Source organism: Neophocaena asiaeorientalis, unplaced genomic scaffold (assembly GCF_003031525.2).
Source record: "Neophocaena asiaeorientalis asiaeorientalis breed wild unplaced genomic scaffold, Neophocaena_asiaeorientalis_V1.1 scaffold871, whole genome shotgun sequence".
NCBI lineage: Eukaryota > Metazoa > Chordata > Mammalia > Artiodactyla > Phocoenidae > Neophocaena > Neophocaena asiaeorientalis.
Window position 1 is genome coordinate 237,262 of NW_020175454.1, and position 26,285 is coordinate 263,546.

At 51.1% G+C, this 26,285-nt stretch overlaps 1 protein-coding gene and 1 long non-coding RNA gene across 6 annotated transcripts; one reads left to right on the plus strand and one right to left on the minus strand.

Moving 5' to 3' along the window:
* Positions 1–784: 784 nt before the first annotated feature.
* Positions 785–24,971, minus strand: IL3RA (interleukin 3 receptor subunit alpha). Of its 5 annotated transcripts, XM_024768103.1 has the most exons (14): positions 24,701–24,970; positions 23,883–24,110; positions 23,542–23,773; positions 21,525–21,623; positions 13,233–13,375; positions 11,122–11,236; positions 9,478–9,610; positions 9,212–9,390; positions 7,017–7,135; positions 4,576–4,602; positions 3,173–3,293; positions 2,444–2,540; positions 1,307–1,388; positions 785–1,018 (listed from the first exon to the last, which is right to left on the minus strand). In XM_024768103.1, the coding sequence occupies exons 2-14, from the start codon at positions 24,081–24,083 to the stop codon at positions 944–946; spliced, it is 1,623 nt and encodes a 540-aa protein (XP_024623871.1). In that variant the 5' UTR covers positions 24,084–24,110; positions 24,701–24,970; the 3' UTR covers positions 785–943. The 5 variants fall into 5 exon arrangements, with proteins under 5 accessions (XP_024623871.1, XP_024623872.1, XP_024623873.1 ...); XM_024768104.1 differs by lacking the exon at positions 23,883–24,110 and having other exon boundaries at positions 24,701–24,969; XM_024768105.1 differs by lacking the exons at positions 11,122–11,236; positions 13,233–13,375 and having other exon boundaries at positions 24,701–24,971.
* Positions 1,796–4,568, plus strand: LOC112415237 (uncharacterized). Its single transcript, XR_003006302.1, has 3 exons — positions 1,796–2,015; positions 3,004–3,205; positions 3,552–4,568. It is a non-coding gene; the product is annotated as an uncharacterized LOC112415237 (long non-coding RNA).
* Positions 24,972–26,285: the final 1,314 nt, after the last annotated feature.

Consider the following 26,285-nt stretch of genomic DNA (forward strand, 5'->3'; position numbering starts at 1 on the left):
GCCTGTGCCCCAGCCCTTGGGGTGGAGTCACTTAGAACTGGGACATCGTCTGTCTACCCAGACCTGTGCTGACTGCCGGGGTCACACCTGGGACACGGTTCCACCCGTGTGCATTTAGGCCCATAGACTGCGCCATCCTGCAGACGCAGCAGGGGTGCCTTCCGCAAAGCTAGCAAGTCTGCATCTGCCGTTGGGGGTGAATTTTTTGCTACAGAACTCGACATGTTAAGCGTGTAGACTAAGGGAACGAAATTAGAGGTCCTCCAGGGAAGCCTTGCCTCTTGGAGACTCGGGTTCCCATGGGCAAGGCTGTGCACGTGGGCTTCCTTTTCCGTGGGCGTACAGGTGGGTGTCTTCACTGCCCACCACGACCATGTCTGGACGCAGGGCCACACCTCTGCGCCTGCGGGCCCCCGAGGCCCACAGGCTATGCTGCCCTGACACCCCCTTTCTTGCCGCCTTGACGCCTGTCTCCCGTGTGCCTTCCCTGGGGTCGCACACGTAGCCAGGGGAGGGGTGTAGACACCACCACCCCCGGCCCTGCGTTGTCACGCAAGTGATTTAAGGGGCTTACAAAGGGGAAATGCAGCAAGAAAACAGTTCAAGACAGAGAAACCAGGCAGGCAGGGCCCCTTAACGGACTTGGGAAGGAGCAAACCCAGTGGGCATGTGGGCATGTGAGCACCGGCCAAGTCCAGGAGGCTGGAACGTGGGGCTCAGCGGCGCTGGGGGGTGATCCCCACTTCCAGGGGTCACGGATGAGGAAAAAAGCCGCGACATGAGACATGAGCCCAACACATGTTTTGTTCTTTCTTCCTCGAGCTGACCCCGTGTCAACTGCACCGGGCTTTCCCATCCCTGACCCCGCTTGAAACATCCACGACCTGCCATGACCAGGCTGTGCGCCCTCTGCCTGGCGGAAAACCGGGCCTCTGCACCAGCTTCATGTTTCCCCCAGAACCTGCACCTCGGACACTGGACACTCCTCCTGGCTGTCTTGGTCGGGGTCCCAGGTCATCTGCGGGGTGCGGGAGGCGAGGTGAGTGGCAGAGCCACAGTAGGGGCGAGTGCACCCTGGAAAGCCCCAGGGGCAGGGCCAGCGCAGAACACACGTCGGCGGGAGGCTCCCCAGGGGCTCCCGGACCTGCATCTCGGGGTGACCGCCCGTGTCACAGGACCGGAGCCGGCTCCTCCCCTGCCCATCATGTTCTCAGGCCACCCTCCAGGGCCAGCAGTGCCCTGCTCCCTGGGTGGGGCTGCTGGCACCTGGCACCCGATGTGTCCCCCGGCGGGAGACACCACGTACCGTCCTTCCGTTTTGAAGTTTGCCATTGATATGGTCTTTCATGTGAGGGATGGGAGGGAACAGCTTCTGCATCACCGAGAACCTCGGAGAAGAGAGAGAGAACCTGTTCTGAAACCCGCACCCACCAGCGGCGGGGAGACGCGGCGTCCGCTAGAGCCCCAGCGAGGCCCCGATGTAGTAGGAGTCCAGCCTCCTTTGGGAGGGGTCCCTGCAGGAGACGTGCGGAAATGAGAAAGCGGAGCCCTAGCAGAGCTGCATCTGCTCAGTCAGCTGCACCGCACCCACCTTGGCACCTCTCCCGAGACCCCATCCTATCACCATGGCAATCTCCCCACCCCCACGGCCTCCGCGCGCTGAGCCGGTGGTCCCCTCCCTGGGGCGGCGCCCCATCCGCTCCCAAACCAAGCCCCTGGGCGGGGCGGCTCAGCCTGAAGCGGCTGGGAGGGGTGGGCGTGAAGCCAGCTGACAGAGGAGGGAGGAAAGGGGAGGGGTCCCGGAGCCCCGTCCGGAGGAGCTTCCTTTTCTAGGGTCGTTCTTACGGCTGCCCCAGGGAACCAAGATGGCCGCCCAAGAGGGAGCCCGGCCAGCCCCGCCTTGGGAGACAGGAAGATGCCTGGTGCTCAGAGGGACCTGGAACCCCAAGCTCCTTTTGCGTCTCAGCTCAGGCTCTTGGCATCCAAAGAAAAATATTCTTTCTAATCACTGGAAGGTCAGTATTCGTGGTGGCCACCGCCGGTGAGGTCAAGAAGAGTGGTGGCATCTCGGGTGTCAGAGGGACGGAGGGGACGGCGTCGGGGTGAGGTGTGAGGGAGCGAACAGCGCGGGCTTGTGGGGACCGGCAGACCCCTACACAGGTGCTGGGGAGCGAGGGGCCCGCAGGGTGCTGCACGGGGGATCCGGCTTCTTGGGTTCCGCGGGCGGCAGGGACCAGGTGGCAGAAACCAGGCTCTGGTTGGCAAAAGACCGCTGGGGCGACGAGAGGCGGTGGCCTGCGACTGGCGGGGGCGCGTCCCGCAGCCCAGACGCACGGGCGCACGGGGCGGGGCGGGGGCGGCGGAGAGTGGGCAGCGCGGGCTGCGTGGCCTGCGGATCGCACTCCAGAAAACGACCGCGCAAACCAGGGGCCCGCGGGCTCACCTGCAAAACCGGAGCACGAGCCCCACGGCCAGCAGCGTCCCCAGCGCGATCAGCAAAGACGTCAGCCAGACGGGGAGGCGCGCGCCCTCCTCACACACTAGGGAAGAGGGGCGGGACGCGTCGGGCAGGTCCCGGGAGGTCCGGGGTCAGCACCTCCACGGGGGCTCGGGGAGGAGGTGGCCGGCACTGGGGGCGGGGGGCGCGTCCAGGACCGCCGTCCACCTGGGGACAGCGGCCACCTGCGCACCGGGCCGGGCCCCGCGGGAATCCCTCCCAAGTCGCCAGAATCCCGATGCCCCCCGACCACCGACCGACACTTGGAGTTGGGGGCTGGTAGCGCCGACCCCTCGGATCAATTCGGGTCGCGGGCGGGGTGAGGGGGGGTCAGCCACGCCCATCGGGAGGGGCGGGGCCGAGGTTGGTCTGTTCCCCACCTCCCTCCCTCCCTGCCACGCTGCGTCCTCGGTGCGCGCGGCCTTAGTTCTTGAATTTAATGTATGGATTAAACATCATGGATTTTTCGCCTCAATTTCGATTCTATTTTTTAACTGCATTAAAAGGTTTGTCTTGTAACTCAAGAGTGTTGGCGATAGCCGTCTCCGCGCGCCTGGCGCAGTGCCATGGAACAGCTTGGACACACCATCACAGACGGGAGGGAGGCGGTTACAAGCCCAGGGACGTCGGGAGCCCCCAGAAGCTGGAAGAGACAGGAGGGACCCTCCCACTCACCGAAGTGTTGGGGGACACTCCACGGGCCCCAAGGTTTGTAATGGGAGAAGGTGGCATCCCTGGCCCTTACTTGCACCGTGTAGGTCCCAGGATTGTTCATCTCCAAGAAGGCTTTATAGATCTGCAGTTTAAAAGAAAGTAGAGGGAAAAAAAAAGAAAGAAAGTAGAGGGGAAAGTCCATTCCCAGTCCGTGGCGGAAGAATGGGGCCTTCAAGGGGTTGAGTGGGTCCTCCCCACATTCACGTGTTGGGGTCCTAACACTCAGCGTCTCAGATGACTTTATTTGGAAATAGGGTTGATGCAGATGTGATGAGTTAAGAGGAGGTCGGATAGGGTACATTGGACCCCTAGCCACTATGACTGGTGTCTTTATAAAAAGGGGAAACTCGGAGACAGACACGTGCATACACACAGGGAGACACCTTGTGGATATGGAAGGGATACGGCCACAAGCCCGGGGATGCCTGGAGCCCCCAGAAGCTGGAAGAGGCAGGAAGGACCCTCCGCTGGAGCCTTTGGAGGGAGTGCGGCCCTGGGACACCTTGGCCTCAGACGTTTGGTCTCCAGAACTGGGGGAGGGTGAATGTCTGTGGTTCTCAGTCACCCAGTCTACGGCTGCCCCAGGGAACTAAGACGGCCACCCAAGAGAGAGCCCGGCCAGCCCCCCTTGGGAGACAGGAAGATGCCTGGTGCTCAGAGGGGCCGGGAACCGCAAGCTCCCTTTGTGTCTCAGCCCAGGTTCTTGGCATCTAAACAAAAATATTCTTTCTAATCACTAGAAGGTCAGTATTCGTGGTGGCCACCACCGGTGAGGTCAAGAAGAGTGGTGGCTTCTCGGGTGTCAGGCAGAATGGAGCCTGTAGAACATTCAGTGGGGTCCCCCCAAGAAGAGTCGTACCCCCAGAACCTGGGACCTTATTTGGAAACAGGGTCTCTGCAGAGGTGATGCAGTGACTAAGGGTCTGAGATGAGGTCCTCCTGGAGGAGGGTGGCCCTACATTCAATGACAGGGTCCTTCTAAGACACAGAAGAGGAGAGACACAGACACATATAGGAGAAGCCCCGGGAAGACAGAGGCAGAGACGGGAGGAAGAGGCAGAGACAGAGACAGAGAGAGACAAAGGAGAGACGGGGCCATGGGGTCTGTGGCCGGTAGTTGCGGTACGGAAGCAGCTGCCTCTGCAGGTTGGAGGCAGTTAGGTAGTGAATTAGGGCGTGGTGACACTCCCACCGAATCCTGAGGGATTTGGGGGCCGGGGGGTGGACCTTTAGGGCAGCACCAGGCAGGTGATGGCATCCGGTCTATGGACCGGGGAGCTTCATCTCAGAGTCACTGGGCAGTAATAGACATAAGGAGCTTGCGCTTGGGATGCCAGGTTGGGGCGGGGGCGGGGGACACCCACCTCCTCTTTGTAGGGGAGCTCCGTACCCTGTAAGAGAAAAGCAGAGCATGGGTGCCTGACCCCATCCCCAAGAAGGGCCCTCATTTGTCAGAGCATCTTCAGGTTTACAGAAAAATCGAGGATAAAATAGTCATTGAGTAGAAATAATAAATAGAATACTTCTTTACACAAAAATAATAAATAAAGGTAACTGAGTATAACATATCGAAGAACTAAAAAGTACCTGGGGGAGGGATAAATTAGGAGTTTGGGATTAACAGACACACACTACTATATATATACAACAGATAAATAACAAGGACCTACTGTAGAGCACAAGGAACTCTACTCACTATCTTGTAATAACATATATATATAACTGAATATATACAGTTAATATGTGTATGTAACTGATTCACTTTGCTGTGACCTGAAACTAACACAACGTTGTAAGTCAACTATGTTTCAATTAAAAACAAAGAGTTAAAAAAAAAAAACAAACAAAAAAAAACAAAGTTTTTTAAGTACCTAGTCTTTTATTAAAAAAATAAAACCGATAGACTTGATTTTTTTGAGCCGTTTTGGTTAACAGAAAAATTGACCATACACTAGTTGAGTCTAAATAATAAATATAATACATAAATCAGTAGACAACAATAGTAAATGTAAGTAAATCGTAGAGTATAAAATACCAACTACCTCAAACATATTTGGTCTTTTTAATCAATAGACTTGACTTTTTTTGAGTGGTTTTGGGTTTACAGAAAACTTGAATATAAGCAGTAATTGAGTATAAGTCATAGGTATATAAATACATTGACATAATGAATAAATATAAGTAAATAACTGAGTATAAAAATACCAATGAGCTCAAAACTGCTTATTTTCTTTTAATTTATGGACTAATTTTTTGAGCCGTTTTAGGTTTATAGAAGAGTTGAGTATGAAATAATCAGAACATGAATATAAATAATAAATATACACAAACAGGTAAATACACATAAAAGATAAATATAAGTAAATAATTGAGTATAAGAGGCTGATTAGTGCAAAAATATTTGGTCTTTTAAATTAATAGATTTTTTGAGTAGTTTTAAGGTTGTGGAAAAATTGAGTATAAGCAGTAATTGAACATAGATAATAAATAAATGTAATAAATATAAGTAAATAATTCAGTATAAAATACTGATTGACTCAAAGTGCTCGGTCTTTTTTTAATTAACAGAGTTTTTTGAATAGTTTTGTGTTTATAGAAAAATTGAGTAAACAGCAAGGTCCTACTGTGTAGCACAGGGAACTATATTCAATATCCCGTGACAAACCATCATGGAAAAGAATATGAAAAAGAATGTATATATGGGTATAACCGAATCACTTCGCTGTATAGCAGAAATTAACACAACAGAGTAAATCAACTATACGTCAATAAAATAAAAAATGAGTACAAGCAGTTTATTGACTATAAATGCATAAACAATAAATAATTACAAGTAGACAATTAAGTACAAAATACCACCTAGCTCAAAAATAGCTGGTCCTTTCTTTTTTAATCTATTGACTCCATTTTATTGGAGTCTTAGGCTTATGAAAAAGTTGAGCGTAAAGTATAAATAAATGTAACACGTACAGAAAAATAAACATAGTCAATAACTATGTCAGTCATTGAGTATAGAATACTGGTGATCTCCAGCATATTTTTTTAACAGTAGCTTTATTCAGGTATGATTTGCATACAGCAAAGCACACCAGCAGAGCATATAATCTGCTGACTTTGGCAAACGTGTGCGTGAAACTGGCACGATACAGGAAACGTGTCCATCACCCCCAAATTCCCTCCAGCTTCTCCTCCATATGCCCTCCTCCCTGCGCCCCTGCCCCAGCCCTCAGATCTGTCCCTACAGAGCACCCTGAGTTTTCCTGTGTAAATCGTTTCTTTTATGACACTTTTAAACATACACACGGGACCCTCCAGTTCTTGGTGGCTAGGATTCCACTGCGTGGCTACATTTTGTTCATCCCTTCCCTAGGGTTGTGTCCTGTTTAGGGACCATTATACACGTAGGTGCTACAAACACTTAGGTCCCATCTTTGGGGGGCTACTGGTTTCATTTCTCGCAGGGGAATTGCAGGCTCTGTGACATACGGTCAGACAGAGTTTCACCAAGTGGCTGTTTCAACCTTTTGCTCTTTTTCTGTAGGGTTATCTTCTGCGTGTTGACAGGTAAACATCCCTCCTCTACCCCAAACCTGACGAAAGTATGCAAGCATTCCCTTCCATATTCTGATTCCTTTCCAACGTCAGCGGTGTCACTCAAACGGCCAAACACTTGGAGTTTTGCTAAAGCTCATTTATGTTACAGTTTCTCTGTTTTTTTTGTTTTGAATGTTTCACCTACCCCCAAAGCCCCGGAGTCCAGGAGGATGTAAGAGTATAAGAGATGCCCACCCAGGAAACCGCTTACCTTCTGTATCTGCAGTTCATACTTGAAGTCATCATTAAGGTGACTCCTCACTTGCCACCGCATGAACGAGTAGCTTTGGTTACACCACTTGCTAGTGATGTTGGGAGCATCTAATACCTCTAGGGAGAAAAAAAACACTTTTATGAGTAAAGCACATGAAAAAAGAATTTCTTCCCCCCCACCCCCACGCCCGGAGATACTTTTAAAAGAGGCCTCCTACAAGCTGGGGGGGTGGGGGGGGAAGAGAGGAAAATGTCATTCCAAGGTTATAAAGTATCAAGAGACAGAGACAAGTGAGAGAAAACTGTTGGGATGATTAGGGTCACTGAGCCTGCGGACCAGCTCAGACACTGGCCCGGGGGGACCCCTCACCCACTCGGAGGCCCTTGCAAAACTTTCTTCTCGTCTGTGCAGGGACACCCCTCAGAGCAGCGCTGTTCTTTTCCCTCTCGGCGATTCCAGGCCCTGGGGCTATGCTTGTCCAGCAGGGGGAGCAAAGAGCGGTCCAGCTGCAAGGTCCCGCCCTCCTGCCCACTGGACCAATCGGCTCTGCTCAGACCCCAGCTCCAGGGCAGCTGGCCCCTCCCCGAGCTGCCCGGGGCCAGTCCCGCCCCCATGACTTTGGCCGCCAATCCCACTCCCAAAAGTTCACCCGGAATCTTCTGCCCCCGCCTTGGACTCTGACCGGGTCCCACCCCCTGCTTCCTTCTCACCTGCCACCCCCAGCGTGGGACCCAGCTCCTCCAGGGCCCCATCTGTGGGCTGTCCCAGGGCTCCGCCCTTTGCCCTCCCTGGGGTGTTGTGCATCCCTGATTCCGGCTCCATCAGTTTCCTGAGGGACGGCGTCTAGGTCTGCAGGTCTGACCCCCCGCCAGGACCCCACTGGTGTCTGCCCAGGCTCACCATGGGGTGGTCCCCAGTCCCGGGTCCCCCCACTGATGTGCACTCAAACCTCCGGCCACCTCCACTCTCACTGCCACAAGGGCTGGCATCACGCCGCCACCCTTGCTGGGAACCAGGCCGTGGACACCCCACGTGGACAGCAGGGCTGGGGCCGGAGCACAGTGCGGAGTTGCGGGCGGGGCTCCACGTGTAGGGCTGCACTCGCCCAGGGGCGCGTGGTGTGTGAGGGACGTGGCCTCAGAGTGAGGTTGGCTCCGGGCCGGGGGGACACCACAGACAAAGGCAGGAGCCCCATCCCGGCTTCTGAACCGGAGGCCCCCATCTTCTCCCCTTTTGCACCCACCTCTCCGCTCATATGCTTCCCTGCTACACGTGGACCAGCCAGGGTGGTGAGGGGCCAGGTTTCATGGGGCTTGAAGCTGTCCTAGTTTGGGGGGCAGTGGGGTCTAATTTAAAGTAAAAAGTATTGACAGAGCTTTGCTAAGATGGGTTTTGTGTTCTGAAAACCTGCCGTCGATAGATTCAAACAAAAAGAACAACTATTTTTGAGCTATTTTTGAACACAGGGCCTGGAGAGGGGCGACCCGTGTGAGACCCCCAGCCTCACGGTGCCGCTGTCCTCGGTGGATGGGGGGCACAGCGCCATCTGCTAGGTGTGTTCTGGAAATGCTTCCTTAGGTCCAGGGAACACAGAGCAGCTGCCGTGAGCTAGGTGTCTGTGTCTCCCCAGATTCACGTACGGAAGCCCTGACGCCCAGTGGGACGGCTTTAGAGGCAGGGCCTTTGGGACACAATCGGGGTTAGATGAGGTCCTGAAGGTGAGGCCCCCATGATGGGATCAGTACCCTTATAATCAGAGCAAGGGGGTGTGGGATGAATTGGGAGATTGGGACGGACATACGTACACTAAGATGTGTAACACAGATACCTAATGAGAACCTGCCGTACAGCACAGGGAACTCTACTTCGCGTTACAGCAGAAACTAACACAACACTGTAAAACAACTCTACCCCAATAAGAAATAAGAATAAAAAAGAAGTGGGGGAAGAGGCACCAGAGTTCGCTCTCCACTGTGTGAGGACACAGCAAACACGGAGCCACCCGCAAGCCAGGAAGAGGGTCTCGCCAGGAACTGACGTGCCCACGCCCCGACCTCCGACTCCCAGCCCCCAGGACTCTGGGAGAGGAGTGTGAATCTAAGCGCCCAGCCTGGGGTATTCGGTTTCAGGACAGCAAGCAGCATCTGCACGGAAGTACGGCACACGAAGGAGGGTCACATTTTCTTACTCACCTATTTTGTCTAGTCTATCACTCGTTTCAGAGCAGGGGATTTTGGAAACACTGCTGGTGCCATTCACCAGGAAACGCGTCTGATCCTTGGATAACACAGAGATGTTGTGAAAACGGCACTGGACGTTTGTCCCTTGCTCATCTGCTCTGTACTGGGAGCACGGCCACTTCTCATAGGAGCTGTGAGGGGTGGGGCTGCGTCATGAGCGGCCCTGAAGCCCCCACTCCAGCCCGGGGGAGCCCCGGCAAGCCCAAGGTCACACCTACTCCAGGTTCTCCAGGTAGAGACTGTACTGCACGTCCCTCGGGGCCTCCCGGCCCACCGCCCAGCTGCACGTCAGGAAATCCACGTCGTGAACCCAGCAGGTCAGGTTTTCTGCAGCCGCCCTGGGATTCCCTTCTGGGCTTGCAAAGAAGAGGGGGGGAAAAAAAAAACTGAGTCCCGGATAAACACCAAGGTCCTACTGTAGAGCCCAGGGAACTATATTCAATATCCTGGGATAAACCATCATGGAAAAGAATATGAAAAAGAATATTTATGTATAACTGAGTCACTTTGCTGGGCAACAGAAATTAACACAAGGTTGTAAATCAACTATACGTCAATAAAATTTTAAAAAAAGTTTTTTAAGTGAGTCTCTTTTTAGCGATCCTTGTGAATTCTCACGCGGTTCTAAGAAATAATAGAGGGGCTTCCCTGGTGGCGCAGTGGTTGAGAGCCCGCCTGCCGATGCAGGGGACACGGGTTTGTGCCCCAGTCCGGGAAGATCCCACGTGCGGTGGAGAGGCTGGGCCCGTGAGCCATGGCCGCTGAGCCTGCGCGTCCAGAGCCTGTGCTCCGCAACGGGAGAGGCCACAGCAGTGAGAGGCCCGCCTACAGCAAAAAAAAAAAAAAAAAGAAATAATAGACACATCCATGTAGCGCTTACCGTTTCTGCAGTGGTAACAACTCCCGTCCCTGCAAGGCTCCCCGCCCATGGCCTGCCCCCCCATGACCCTATAAACCCTCACCGGACCCCTCCTGCCCCCAACCCTGCCCACCTAACCCTAAGCCTAAGAAACGCCCAACAGTCTTCTGGAACTTTCTTTCTTTCTCTTACTAGCTACTCCTCAGCTAAAGTCCATTGCCATCAGAACCCTATTTTTAAGAAGTAACATATTTTGGATGAAACCTGGATCAGCTAGAGTCACGGAAGACATTTTTTTTTTTTTTGGCGGTACGCAGGCCTCTCACTGTTGTGGCCTCTCCCGTTGCGGAGCACAGGCTCTGGACGCGCAGGCTCAGCGGCCATGGCTCACGGGCCCAGCCGCTCCGCGGCATGTGGGATCTTCCCGGACTGGGGCACAAACCCGTGTCCCCTGCATCGGCAGGCGGACTCTCAACCACTGCGCCACCAGGGAAGCCCCATTTTTTTTTTTTTTTAATGAAAGAGGAAAAGAAAAATCCAACAACATAAACTGTATTTCCAACAATTTGGAGCCAGAGTTTATCTTCCTCGTTTTCCCATTCTCAGAAGAGCACAGTTTTGTGATATTCCAACTTCCTGACAAAGAGCACAGGAGGTGTTCAGACTTGCTACTGGTGTTCTCTCTGTCCACACCGTATATGGGATCAGACAATCTGTTTGCTTGGCATGAGGAAAATGATAAAACTCTTTTCTCAAACTAAAAAGACAAAACAAAACAAAAACACAAAAACCACCAACAACAAAACTGCTCTATGTTTCTACAGCTCCGTTCATTCAGGCAGGTGCCGTGTGTGAAATTGCGTGAGACCCTCCGAGATGGTCTTTTTTCCACGAAGCTATGTCCCTGGAGACCCATCCAAGGTAAAAGCCATTATTTTGGTATTCAGAGCACTAACGGATGATTGAAAGCAAAGGACACCCTGAAAGAGCATCTTCCCCTCACCTTGACTAGGATACTGAATCCACGTGCAGAATGGCTGACCTTTGGTCACCTTGATGCTGTAGTTTGTAGCTTGGCATGACAAGTCAGGAATACTGCAATACGTCCTTTTCTGTGCCTGAGAGAGACAGAGCAACCTATTATTGCTCTGTCTCTAATTATTATTACCAATCACAATTAGGGGAGAACTAATAAAACACTGAGACTTTAGATTTAAAAAAAAAAGAAAGAAAACTATAGGTTTTCTTTAGTTTTCCTCAACATCCAAAGCCAGAGTCTTGCTATTCATGCAGAGAGAGAGAGAGAGAGGGAGATGAAAATGAGGAAATCACTCACCAAAAGGAAAAAACTATCCTAGAAGGTTCTAAGACAGAGTTGGCAGAATGCCTTGATATTTTGAGAAGATATTTAGCCATTTGGCCAAGAATGTGATGGTAAAGGAGTGAGGGACAAACTGGGCAAACAGATAAAACCTGAAGGAAATGGAAATTATTAAATTTAAGAGAAACAAACATTTGTGTAAGACAGGAAAGAAAAATCCCCATTAACCACATGGCTTAGGTGTGAATAGTGTTTATATGGTTATAATAAACTGAATATTTGTCGAGAGAGGAGAGAGTGTGAGCTGGGGATGGCAACTGCTGGGGAGGTGAGTTGTGGGTGTAGGAAATAGAGAGTGAAGCCTCCCGTCCCTTAGGAGAAAAATCAACACATTTTGGCTAAACTGAATGAATCAAGAATTTGTGTTATAGACAGATGCAGAGGTCTAGAACAACAGCAACAGGTGTAAAAAGGTAAAAAGTGATGTCTCACTGAAAAGTTGCTATTTTGTTATAACGAACCCCGTACGACTATTTTCCTCTTTAAACTCTGTGCAGGTATTGCTTTGATTTGAAAACAAAAAACAGAAAACAGGAAAAGAGGGCTTCCCTGGTGGCGCAGAGGTTAAGAATCCGCCTGCTGATGCAGGGGACACGGGTTCGAGCCCTGGTCCGGGAAGATCCCACATGCCACGAGCAACTAAGCCCGTGCGCCACAACTACTGAAGCCCGTGTGCCTAGGGCCGTGCTCCGCAAGAAGAGAAGCCACCGCAATGAGAAGCCCATGCCCCACAACGAAGAGTAGCCCCCGCTCGCCGCAACTAGAGAAAGCCCGCGCACAGCAACGAAGACCCAACGCAGCCAAAACTAAATAAATAAGTTAAATAAAAAAAAAATTCTCGGTTCTTCTGCAACATTTGTTCTTGCAGATAGAGTTTAGGGTCAACTGGCCAAGCTCCATTAAAATCCCATAGGGGTTTGTCATGAACTGGATTGTGCCCTACCCCCCCCGCAAAAAAAATCCCTCATATATTGAAATCCAAACCCTTAATGGAAATGTATTTGGCGTTGGGGGTCCTTAAAGAGGGGATGAAAGTAAAATGAGGTCACTAGGGTGGGTCCTGATCCCTTAGGACTGCTGTCCTTATAAGAAGAGGAGATCAGGACACAGACACACACAGAGGGACGACCACGTGAGGACACAGGGAGGAGACGGCCATCTACACGCCCAGGAGAGAGGCCTCGGGAGGAAACAGCCCTGCCGACACCTGGGATCTCAGATTCCAGCCTCCAGGACTGGGAGAGATACATGTCTGTTGTTTACGCCGCCCCGTGTGCAGTGCTTTGTTACAGCAGCAGCCCAAGCGGACTAACATAGGGTGTGATTTGGATTGTACTCAGTTGAGAGTCATTTGAGGGAACCAAGGTTCTTCCCAAGGACGCGGACAGGTGCGCCTGCTCAACGGTTGGCATTCTCACCACGGCCTGCCCATGGGGCATGTCACAGTTCTCACGCCCTCCGAACCCTCTGACACAGGAGTGGATTTGAGTGGGGGGCAGGGGATGGTGGAGGGGGACAGTGTGTCCCGAGGTCTCACTTTCAACTGGGCTTGGCTCTCTACCTGCAGTATCTCAGCCCATTTCCACACCAACCCTCTCCGGTGGGTACCATTCTGGATGTTTTACAGATCAGGAGCCCTAAGCCGCAGTGCCCGTAAAGGACCCCACATTCCACAGCTAAGCCCAGGAGTAGAACCCGTGTCTGTGATGCTATGTACAGGGAAGACGGTTTACCTTAGTGAAAGCTTTTGAATTGATGAAACACATAATTTCGGAAACGTTTCCATGGAGGTCCCAGGTCAATCTTTTTCTTTCTGGCTCCATCCTTAGGTTCTTAATTGGTGGGTCTGGATCGGAAATGTCTATAGGGTAAGGGTCTGGAGAGAGGCACACAACGCTTAAATCTGTCCTACTCAGTTACCCCTTGGGAAGTTGAGTTCCACACGGAGAAGTGGTTGCCTGAAGCAAGTAGAGGCCCCGAATCCGTAGTACCTTAGTGAACTCACCAGCTCACCCTCCCAACAATGGGGGAAGAGAGTCTGAAAAGCAGATCACTGCTGCCGTCCGCGTTGATGGGAAATGTACCTTTCTTAACCATGTATGTCAAAGAAGGTCGTTTTCACTGAAAACCAATTCAGGCTGAGAGAGTTGGCTCAGTGTCTGCTCTGCAGACTGAGAATTCAGAATGCTTTGCAAGTTGCAATAGAAATTTTAACGTAGGGACTTCCCTGGCGGTCCCGTGGTTAGGACTTCGCCTTCCAATGCAGGGGGTGCGGGTTCGATCCCTGGTTGGGGAGCTGAGATGCCACATGCCTCGGGGCCAAAAAACCCAAACATAAAACAGAAGAAGTATTGTAACAAATTCAATAAAGACTTTAACAGTGGTCCACGTCAGAAAATCTTTTAAAAAAAAGAAGAAATTTTAATGTGATCTATTAAAAATATATAAACTTATATACAAGTATATATAATGGAATATATATTTTCATAAAGTAGGAGACCTGATCTTTACACAATGATATTTATGTTCTTACACAGAGTGCCAGAGGAATTCTCATCTTCTTGGAAAACCACCCAAAATGCGTACATCTAAATACATTTTGAAGTGTAATCAAAGCACATATATATTCGTATGATGCCGTCAGTGGGGACGGAGGTCAGAGTTTGCAGACCAAAGGATTCCACGTGTTTTATCAGTGACTTGCTTCATGAAGCAGTCACATAGGACCAACAACTCAAAGCTATAAAGGTCCATCAGACATTTCTTCAGCTGTTATCTGTGACCCCTCATTTAGAGGATTTCGCAGAAATGACTGTTTGTAAACCGCAAGCAGTGTGATCAGTTATCAGGATCAACAACCTTAGTTTGACAAGCAAGACCAAATCCTATGAATATCCTGGTTTCTGGCATTACGGTCTCCCAACCTATAAGGATAATTTATTCCTTAAAAAACAACTTCCCTAGGGAAATTTCTTACAAGTGAAAATGTAATTTTTCATGGATTCTTATGCCTCAGAATTTATATTCACTTCTTCCAAAACAACAGTAAATAGCATTAAAACAGCTATGAGTGATGCTGTAGAAAATATGAGTTTTAGCGTACTTTTATTACATTTAAGTTTGTTTTTAATTTTTATAGCTTTATTTACAACTCTAATTATTTTATTTTTTTTCTGTTTTGTTTTTGGGTTTTTTTTTGCGGTACGCGGGCCTCTCACTGCTGTGGCCTCTCCCGTTGCGGAGCACAGGCTCCGGACGCGCAGGCTCAGCGGCCATGGCTCACGGGCGCAGCCGCTCCGCGGCACGTGGGATCCTCCCGGACCGGGGCGCGAACCCGCGTTCCCTGCATCGGCAGGCGGACTCTCAACCACTGCGCCACCAGGGAAGCCCACAACTTTAATTATTTTAAAATTAAAAATTTAAAATAATCTAATGCGAAATGTACTTATATAAAATTATATATATTTATATAAATAAGTCCATATATATTTAAATCACATAACAAGGGAGTTTTCTGTCACTATGTTTTCCATAAAATCGACCTGTGCTCCCTTAGAGTGGTTATTATCTACCCAGTTACAGTTGTGCTCACAAATAAAAAAGAACTTTAACGCAAACAGAAGAAAGTAAAAGCAAATCTGTAAAGACAAAATGAAACAAAATAAATGCAAATACACATAAGAGTGTTTACTGCAATATACTCGTGACCCTCCAGTACTCTGAAAGAAAAGGGACATAGTGTTCTCAACCCTAGAGCTTTTGAAAAACTATAGATGGTGGGAAATACTCTTCCAGTCATGATAAAGTAGTCTCAGCTGTATCTCTCACCATAAGCCCCTAGAAAACGGCCAAATATATAAATCAACTATTTTTAGACTTTCTGAAAACTAAGACAAACAATTCTGAGAGTGTATTTTGGGGTGGGAGACATTCACAATCCAATGGGACAAGGTGGAGATTCCTTGCTGAACACTGAGAAGTCAGTAAAGACCCCAGAAGAGTCATGCCTTTGTTGTCGGAGAGAAAAAGCTAAAGGTGACTCACCTTGAAAAAGCTTCAGAACAAGGTGACCCACCAATAAAGGAATGGCCTGCTGAAACAAAACTCACCATCTTTAAAGAAGGCAACCAAAGCAGACCCTCACCAACCCATCCTTCACAATATCCAGCACCCAATAAAAATTTACTAGACACGCAGAGAAGCAGGAACGTGTTGGCTGTGACCAGAAGAAATAGCAGGTCATAGAAATCGTCCCCTAAGGGGCCGATGATGAAATTAACAGAGATGTCCATTAAAACAACCACTGTAAATATGTTAGAGGACGTGAAGGAAAACATGAACACTATTCAGTGAGCAATGGAAGATATAAAGGAAGAACCAAACAGAATTTTTAGACGTAGAACATATAGCATCTGAGATGAAAAAATTCACTTGGATGAACTGGAAGACCATGGAAATGATCTACGCTGAAGCCCCCAAAGAAAAATATTTGAAGAAATCGTGGCCAAACGTTTTCCTAACTTAATGAAAATTATAAACCTACAGGCCCAGGAAGCTCAAAAACCGTATACCTAGGATACAAAGACACACAGGTACCAACAAACACAAACGCTAAGACGCATCGTCCTCAAATGCCTTTTTAAAAAGTGATGTCAAGAAAATCTTAAAAAACCGACGGAAAAAAGACACCGCACCTCTCAGAGAACAAAGATAAGAATTTCTGCTGATTTCTCTTTACAAACAATGGGAGACAGAAGGTAACAGAACGACTTCTCCCAATGCTGCAAGAAAACAGTACAGATCCTGGTCAACCTAGAATCTATATCTTAGCGATAAATGGAAGGTGAATATAAAGACTTTTTATAGTGACAAAAAGTGAAAGGTTTTTTTTTTTTTTTGTATTTTTGTATTTGTTTGTTTTTTTGCCAGAAGAGCAGGTCTGTAAGAAATGTTTTCAAAAAAGGCTTTTCTGGCTGAAGGAGAAATCAGCAGATGGACACTCACGAAGGAATGTGGAACCAAGGTGAGCAGAGATGCCACAAAACCATACCAGAAATAGTAGAAATGTAGGCAAACGTGGAAAGCGTTCCCATTTTTTTAAGGTTTTAAAAAGATAATTCTTTAAAAGAAAATATTGTATTGTGTATTGTGGGCTTATAGAGATGTAGAAGTACATGTGTGACATGGCATAAAGGATGAGGCAGGAAGTGAACGTATACTGTTTTGAGATTCCTATGTTCTATGTGAAGTAGAATAGCGTTATTTGAAGATAGTGTGTACTGAATGAATCATCCCAGAGGAACCGCACAAGCCACGGAACAAAGAGGGCTAGCCCAAAAGCCAATGGTGGAGAAAAACACAAAAAACAAGAAAAGCACTAAAAAAGTAACTGAAAAGAAGTCAGGAAAGGAGGGGCGGAAAAAAGAAAAACTGAAGAAAAAAAAAAAACCAGCAAACAAGTAGCAAAATGGTAGAATTAACTCAATCATCTTAATAAGTTCATTGCATGCAAATGGTCTAAACACTCCAGTGAGAAGGAAAGTTTGTCAGACTAGATTTTAAAAGTACCCCACAGTATGCTGTCTGCAAGAAACGTACTTTAAATATAGTTTAAATGGCAATAATAGGAAAGCATATTTTATGCAAACTCCAATTGTATAAAACCTAGGATTTTATCCCAGGATTTTATTTCCGGGGGTAAGAAGGGACCATTTCAAGTGATTAAATGGCCAATTCATCCTAATATGTGTGCTCTCAACAGTCATTTTGAAAATACATGCGGCATAAGCACCACCTCCGTCTCTAATAGAACAGATAGACAGAAAACGGGAGGGATATACAGGACTTGAACAAAATATCAACAATTTGACCTAATTGACATTGTGGGGACATTCTAACCAATGACGGCAGGGTGCACATTTGTTTTTTTGGGGGGGCGGGGGGCGAGCCACACGGCTTGCGGGATCTTAGTTCCCTGACCAGGGCTGGAACCCGCGTCCCCTGCAGTGGAAGTGCAGAGTCCTAACCACTGGACCACCAGGGAACTCCCAGGATGCACATTTTTATCAACTACAAACAGAAGATTCATCAAAATAGACCATGTACTGGCATGGGAAGTGTCAGTCCTTTTAAAAAGGTTTAAATCATTCACTGTGTATATATTCTCTGACTACAATTCTCTCTTGATTAAATTCAAGATCAGTGTTCTAAGATCTGGAACACACCAGATATTTGCAAAGAAAACGACATACTGATAAATTACCATATGCGTCTTAGAAGAAATCACAGGAAATGTAGAACATATTTTGAACTGAATGAAAATGAAAGAAAAAAAAAGTGCGATGCAGCTACAGCAATGCTTACAGGGAAATTTATAACATTACATGTTTATGTTAGGAATAGAGTTTAAATTCAAGAATCAGTTTCCACATGAAGACGTTAGAGAAAGAAGAACAAATTAAATTGAAAAATTAAACCTAAAGCAAAATCCCTAAAAAAAAATAAAGGGAACAAAAAAAAAATCAGTGAAAAAGAAAATGGAAAAACTATATAGATTGTCAAGGAAACCAAAAGCTGGTGCTACACAAGAGACAATATAATTGAAAAACCTCTCTCTCGCTACACTGATCAAGAAAAAACCAAAAAAAGACCAATTTTAGGAATGAAAGAGGGGACACTGATACACATCCTGAAAGACATTGAAAGAAGAATTGGGGGTAATTTGAACAAAAGTTATGCCAATACCTTCAACAATGTATGACATGAACCAACTTTTTGAAAGACACACATTAGCAGTACTGACATAAGTGGCAAACCCGAATAACCCTGTAAGTATTAAAGGAATAGAATATATAACGAAAAAGCTTCCCCAAAAGAAAGCATCAGGCACAGATGGCTTTGCGGCTGAATTCCACCAGCAGTTTAAAAAAGAAATAGTAACAATGTGCAGAAACTTTCCAAAAACAGAGGAAAGGCGGGAAACATGTTCTGACTCACTTTATGAGGCCAGCGTTATCCTGATACCAAAATCAAAACGTTAAAAGTAAACTGAAACCCAAAACGCCTTATACTCCTGGACACAAAATTCCTTCACAGAATACTAGCCCATAAAATCAGGTAAAGTACAAAAGTGGTAACACCTCCTGACTCAACGGATTTACTCCAGGAATATTATAAGGCTATTTTAACCATCACTATATAATGTGCCCCTTTAACAGAAAACTGGTGATCTTATCACTAGAAGCAGGAAAACCTTTTGACAATGTTTAACACCCCTTTGAGACGAAAAACTCTCAGCAAACTAGACAGGGACGAAAACGTCCTTCCCCTGATAAATCTATGAAAATCCTGGCGCTAATTCAGACTCAGTAGGGAAGGACTAACCACTTCTCCGTATGATTCGAACAAGACACAGTGTCCGGTTTCAACGCTTCTATTCCACCGCGTCCTGTACCCACGGCCTCTCTAATGCACTTTGACCAATGTTGTAGTTTTAGGGCGCTTCGGGGGGAAATGTTAGAACGGTACAACACGCTCTCTGCTTCCTTCAGCGTTTGGCTCCTAGAAAGCTACTCACTTCCTGCCTGTGGTAAGTGACCCCAGAATACCCATGGGCCTGAAGCCACCACAAAGGTGGCAGCAACCTCGGCCCAGTACAAGCGGGGCAGACAAAGACGGGAAGCGGGGGTGGGAGCCTCAGGCATGGAGGAAGCCCCTCCCCTTCCAGACCTCCTGCATCTCCCGGGCCCTCTGGTCACCAGGTGCGGCCACGTGACTGACTTGGAGTCCAGGAAATGGACAGAAACAACGTGTGGTCCTCTTAGCTCAGACCTCTAAAAACTCCCGTGTGATCCGTCTACAAACTCCTCCAAGGAGATGATGGAGCTTCCCGGGTCCATCCGTATGTAAGGATCCCGGGTCTGTACATGGAACAGAACCACTTGGGATGGACTGAACTGTGTCCTTTCCCCAGCCCTCCCCAAATCATGCTGGAGTCCTAACCTCAGAATGGGACCTTAGCTGGAAATAGGGTGAGTGCAGATGTAATTAATTAAGATGAGGTCCTGCTGCCATACTGTGGCCCTAACCCAGTCCGACTGGTGTCCTTATTAAGAGGGGAAATTTGGGTACAGGTACACACCCGAGGAGAACCCCCTGTGAAGACAGGAGGGAGGCGGCCACAAGCCCAGGGACACCTGGAGCCCCCAGAAGCTGGAAGAGGCGGGAAGGACCCTCCCCGGGAGCCTCTGGAGGGAGCGCGGCCCTGGGACACCTTGACCTCAGACGTCTGGTCTCCAGGGCTGGGATAAATAAATGTATGTCACTCAAGTCCTCTAGACTATGGTATTTTGTTAAGACAGCCTGAGCTGAGTAAGCCAGCAGTCCCCAGAAGAATGATACCGATGCCCCAACACACACACACACACACACACACACACACACACGCACACACACACGCACACGCACACCCACACACACTCACACCATCTGAACTCCACTACTCTTTGAGGAAGGAACGAACTTCTCATGGTTAGGCAATGCTGTGGCCATCACAGCGGCACAGGGTGCCGTGCCTGATGCAAGCACCCAGCATCCATGGTGAGGGGGTGTACTCTGCTCCCGTTGCCTGAAGCGCTGCTCCACATGTGTGTGTTGTGCGAGCTGGACAGGAGGCTTGGTCACTGTCCCGGGTCCACCGCTCACTCAGCGAAGCCCTAATGGGAGGGGCTTCTCTGCAGACCCTCCCCAAGGCAGCATGCCCGCCTGGAGGGCACCATATCTCTTGTACTCCTGTAAGCATCCAGGTCTTTGCACCCCGAGTTGGGCGCCCTCACTACTGGGCGCCCAGGAAACGTAGACTCTCCGTACCCCGGGGCCGAGGGCGCAGCTCCCCTTGGGGGTTCTGCTGCCTGGTGGTGGGCGCTCTCCACCAGCAGCAGACTGGCTCTGCACCCTGCCCCACCTGGGGTATTCTCTCCCAGCCACACCTGTCACCCGAAGTCAGCCGGACACTGACGGTCAGAGGTGGGCACGGCAGCTTAAGAACCTACATCACTGTCTTTTCGCCTCCTTATCGTGTGTTACGGTCGAACTTCACTATCACGTCGTGAATTGTTTCCTACCCATCCCCACCGTGCTTGAAGATGGTGGGAACTTCCTGGACGCCACGGAGACCCTGGTTTGCACCCTACCCCCCATAAATCTCCGTTACAAATGTGAGAAAAACAGGATGGAGTTGCCCCCAAAGCATCTCACTCGTTGCTTACCTGCCTGTCCAAGCTCCAGACGACGCATCTCTCATGACACCTGGATTTTTATCCCCCGGTCCCGGAGGCCGGCATGCTATAGGATTGGTTCTTCCCAGAGACTCAGAGGGAGAATCCGTTCCAGCTGGAGAACCTCTGCAGCTTCTGGGAGCTGCCCCGCCCCAGTCCTAGGCGTTCCTGCACTTGTGACTGCATCAGCCCAATCTCTCCTCTATCGCTACCTAGCTTCTCCCTGTGTCCATGCCTGGGTCCAAATCTCCCCTCCTCATAAGGACACCCATTGTTCTGGATAGGGATCCACCCACGTGACCTCATCTTAACTCAGGGATGTCTGTAAAGACCCTATTTCCAAATAACTCCGGTTGACAGGTTCTGTTCGTTAGGACTTCAGCGCGTGAATCTGGCGAGGACCGAGTTCAGCCCATCACCCTAATGTTTGCACGGGGTTCTTCCGACCCAGAGAGAGGGTGACAATAAATCCAAGCACACTGACGGGTCCCAGCGCCCTAGCTACACCAAGAGCTCTGGAGGTAGTGTCTTGACCATATCAGCATTAACATCCTGTCTGTGAGGTACCAGTTTTGCAAGATGAACCCGCCGGGGTGACTGAGGGGAAGCCTACGTGGGAAGTGTCTGCACTATCTCTTATGGCAGCCGAGTGACTCGACCGTGACCCCCAACGTAAACAGTTGCGCTGAAAAGCAACACAGCCCCAGGGACCCACAGACTGCACGCGGCTTTTCCTCCGGCTTTTCCTACCGTGGTCCGGAGGCAGCAGGCCGGAGACGGGCACCAGGAAGACCGCCAGCCAGATGAAAGCCATGGCCAAGGCAGCTCCCACAGGAGGGCGGGCGCCAGCTGGAGGAGAAGAGACAGTGGCCGCATGGGGTGGCTGCAGGGAGGGGGCTGAGCCCCCAGGGCTGTCTTGCTCCGAGCGCAGGGAGCTGCTTCCGGGAGGAGAGCCGCACGTGTGTGCGCACGTGTGCGTATGCGTGTGTGCACGTGTGTATGCGTCCGTGTATACCGCATGCCTGTGTGCATGTGTCTGCACATATTATTTGTGTTTATGTGTCTGTGCACTAGGTATGCACATGTGTGCACGTGTGTGTCTGTGTGTGTATCTCTGCGTCTTGTATATGCATCTGTGTGCGCTGCATGTCTCTCTATGCATATGCACTCGTGTGTGCACACATGACACGTGTTTGTGTGTCTGCGTGTGCATGTATGTCTGTGTGTGTCCACTCATGTGTGCACGTGTGTGTCTGTGTGCATATCTCTGCGTCTTGTATATGCATCTGTGTGCGCTGCATGTCTCTCTATGCATATGCACGCACGTGTGTGCACACATGACAGGTGTTTGTGTGTCTCTGTGTGTGCTGTGTATGCACACGCGTGTCTGTGTGTGTGCACACATTACACAGGTCTTTGTGTGTCTGCGTGTGCATGCATGTCTGTGTGCGTGCACGTGTGTGTCTGTGTGTGTATCTCTGCGTCTTGTATATGCATCTGTGTGCGCTGCATGTCTCTCTATGCATATGCACTCGTGTGTGCACACATGACACGTGTTTGTGTGTCTCTGTGTGCTGTGTATGCACACGCGTGTCTCTGTGTGTGCACACATTACACAGGTCTTTGTGTGCCAGCGTGTGCATGCATGTCTGTGTGCGTGCACGTGTGTGTCTGTGTGCGTATCTCTGCGTCTTGTATATGCATCTGTGTGCGCTGCATGTCTCTCTATGCATCTGCACGCACGTGTGTGCACACATGACACGTGTTTGTGTGTCTCTGTGTGTGCACACATTACACAGGTCTTTGTGTGCCAGCGTGTGCATGCATGTCTGTGTGCGTGCACGTGTGTGTCTGTGTGCGTATCTCTGCGTCTTGTATATGCATCTGTGTGCGCTGCATGTCTCTCTATGCATATGCACTCGTGTGTGCACACATGACACGTGTTTGTGTGTCCGTGTGTGCTGTGTATGCATACGCGTGTCTGTGTGTGCGCACACATTACACAGGCCTGTGTGTGCATGTGTATATGCATGCCTGCGTGTATGCAGGTCTGCACATATGTGTCTGCATGCCTGTGTGTGTGCGTGCACGTGTGTGTGTACGCGCGTGTGTGTGTGTGTCTCAGCCTCTCTAAAAAGCTCCCGCCCTGGGGTTTGAGCTCACCCTTGGCTCCAGCCCCATCCCGGAACCCAGAAAGCACCCTGCACGCAGCACCAGGAAACACTGGGCTCACAGAACAGTGGAAGGAAGTTTAGTTAAGAGCATGAAGTACAATGCAGTTTCCTGAACAGACCGAGTTACGGTCACTAAATCCCATGCTGTCTCATCGTTCCTGCCAGAGCTTTTCCCCAGGTCCCCATGAAGCCCCCCTCTGCAGGCCGGCTCTCCTGGACCCTCCCCCGGGGGTCCGCCTTCCGCACCTTCCGGGCCCCAGCGGCAGGGTCTCCCGACGGACCCCACCCATTCCCCTCCCAACCTGAGTCACTCATGCAAATGCCCTTGGCGCCTGGAGGCCGACCCGGGGCTGCCACCCAAGCAGAGCCTTGGACCCTCAGGTGCCTTGGGGGCCACACCCTCAGCAGGACCGAAGGCTCTCTGTGCCGGTCAGGGTCGCCCAAAGACCTGACCGCCACTCCCCGCCATCCCACCTGGAGCATCTTGGCTGGGATTGAGGGGGGGTGCCCAGGACGCACCCTACCTCCTTCAGGGCCTGTCCAGCACCCCCATCATGAGACCCAACCCAGACTCCATCCATCTGGGGTCTCACCTGCTCCCCCATCCAGGTCTGGGGCTCCCACAAGATTCCCCAGGACTGACCTGGTCCCCCAAAAGTGCCAACTTTCACACAGATTTGACACCAGAAGCCGACACTCAGGGTCCTTCTTGCCAAACTGGGTGGAGGGAAGCCCGAGAGACCCCTTTCCAGGACAAGGCAACGGGTCAGATCCGGAACTGCTCGTCACAGGGAGGTGTCCCGGGACAGATGCCAAACCATCCATCTGTGGTACAGGGATGAGGGTGAGGAGGGCCAGGCGTCGGGCACAAAGCTTCAGGGGAGGTGCCTCCCAGCCGGGCCTCACGATCCAGAGCAGTAAATGCCGTGCTCACAAAAGGTCCAGGCGTGGATCCACGGGGAGAAGAGGAATATCGGATGAGCACGGCCTCGGGCTCCTCTTTGATTGATGAAGACGGGCCCCCGTGGGCATCGAGGCAGGGGTGGGTGTCTGTTCCTGGCATCTGCTCAGGTGAGCTGAGCCCCACAGGTACACACGGCTCCAGCCTCGCGACACTGAGCCCACCCACAGGCATCTCTCCTCGCTCGGAGAAGCTCACGTCCTTTAAACACCCACATTGCATGAGGGTCATCGACGTATCCTGCTGCCCCCAGATCGCGAAGGGAAGAAGCGTGCCTGGGCAGAGTCAAGCCCCCAGAGGCCGGGGATGGGGCCAGGCTCTGCAGGATCGGGGCGAGGTAAGGGGCCTTGGGGCTCTGCACCCCGGCAGCTCGCCTGCCTGCGTCTGGGGGCAAATGAGAGCCTGCAGGAGTCGGGGGCACTGCGATTGGGGGAAGCCTCTCGTCCGGGGAGAGTCACTCCGAACCGTTCATCCATTCGGCCAATGCATAGGACCCGGCGCAAGACACAGAAGTGGTCAAGACCCCCGGGCATCCAGCCTAGTACAGGGTGGCACCGCGGTCGGATCCCGTAACCGGGGTCAGTGACACACTCAGCAACCTCCTTGGGCATAAAGGCTTTGAATCGTTGTGTGTTGCCCCGGATGACACATCTCAGCGGCCACGAGCCACGTTCAAATCCTGGGGGGTCCCGCCCCCGCCCCCGGGGCTGGCGGTCAGTACTGAGTCTCCAGGGACAGCAGTCGAGGACGCTGCCTGCCTCCTGCCCCCCAGCCCGGCCCCGGGGTCTTACCTGGGATGCAGAGCACGGTCTGGCCGGAGAGAGGCAGCCTCTCCTGGTGCTGGTCTAGCTGGCCTGGGGGTGGGCCCCGAGCTCTCCTGGCTTCTCAGCTGTGCTGCAGGCAGCCTCCCGAAAGAGAAAGAACCTTGTTTCTTCTCTCATCAGTGTTTTTATAGCCTCCGGGGTCAGCCCCACCCCTAAACACTAAGCCCCAGTGAGCCGGGGAGGTGGGGAGAACGTGTTGAGGGTGTGACCAGGTCCGGGAGCCCTCTGCACCCCTCAGCTCAGAATTACGGTCTGGGGTCAGGAACAGGACTGCAGCTCTGTGCTCTCCTGGAAGGAACACCCTTGCTTTCAAAGTGCTTTTCCCGTTCTCACTTCTGTTTGCAGGTTCCTCTTTGTCACAATCCTAGTGGCTTCCCGCCATTCACCCCGGCTTGGGCAGTTTCCTGGAGCCGTGTCGTGGTTAAGCCGGTCAGCGTGAATGGCCGGGGCCCTGGCCCCCTTCCTTCGAGGTCCCATTGGAATGACCGCTCGTGCCCAAGGGGACAGGGAGGTGACCCCGGGCCCCTGATGCGCCGGCTGCACGGGACTCACGCAGTTCTGGCCCCTACCAACTTGCTCCCAGGTGACCTTCCTTCACCCGGGCCCTCCTGGGCATCCCTTGCCTTCGCCCTACACCTGTCATCTGTCTGTCGCCGCTCCCAAGCTCCAGCCCCACGTGTCCGTCCCTCCACCCTCTCCCTTGAGGCAGGTCCTCTTGTCTCCTCCAGTGTTTCCTGTCTACTCCACAGCCCCAGTGCACATCCACCTGGACTCTCAGAGCACGTTTTACTTAGAAACAGGGCTGTCACAGGTGTAATGGATTAAGGTGACACATATGTCCCATGGGACTGCTGTCCTTACGAGAAGGTGGCCCCCGGGAGACAGGGACACAGGGAGGACACAGCCACATAAGGACAGAGGTGGGAGGGGGTGGCCACGAGCCGCCTGGCGCCCCCAGAAGCTGGAAGAGGCAGGAAGGACCCTCCCCTGGAGCCTCTGGAGGGAGCGCGGCCCTGGGACACGTTGAGTTCAGACGTCTGGTCTCCGGGGCTGGGGGAGGATGCAGGTCTGTGGATTTAAGCCGAGCAGCCTGGGATCCTTCGTGACGGCCGCCCACTTCCCACAGAGCAGGAGTCTTGGTGGCTGACCAGCCCCTCTGAGAGACAAAAGCCGTGTGTCCCCAAGGGAAGGACCAGACGCCCATCCCCTCGTCCCTGTTCAGGGTTGAGGAGCATCTTGCTAAGAACTGAGGCGATTGTGAAATGCCCGCTAGGCAGTGACCACTCTTGGTGGACACCTCTTGTCTGCCCAGGGTCCCTCTTCGTCTGGGACCGAAGCACAGTGATGCCGGGGCAGGGGGTGTCTAGGCAGATGCAGTGCGGGGCAGGGGTGGGCACGGATGACAAAGCTGAGGAATGACAGTCCAGAGTGGACTTCACCCACGGGGCTGAGCCCAGGCTGGACCCCTTTCCTGGCAGTGCGCCCCTAGATGCTGAGGGGTGACGTTCAGATGTGGATTCTGACTCCTCGGTCTGGGGGGGATGCCCCACGA

Coding starts and splice junctions, on each gene's coding strand:
- IL3RA (XM_024768103.1), bottom strand. CDS start 24,083: ATGCCTGTGGGTGGGCTCAGTGTCGCGAGGCTGGAGCCGTGTGTACCT. Junction 9,611..11,121: donor GATTCAGTATCCTAGTCAAG/GTGAGGGGAAGA, acceptor TTGCAAGCCCAG/AAGGGAATCCCAGGGCGGCT. Junction 2,541..3,172: donor GAGTGTCCCCCAACACTTCG/GTGAGTGGGAGG, acceptor CCTCTTCCCTAG/TGTGTGAGGAGGGCGCGCGC.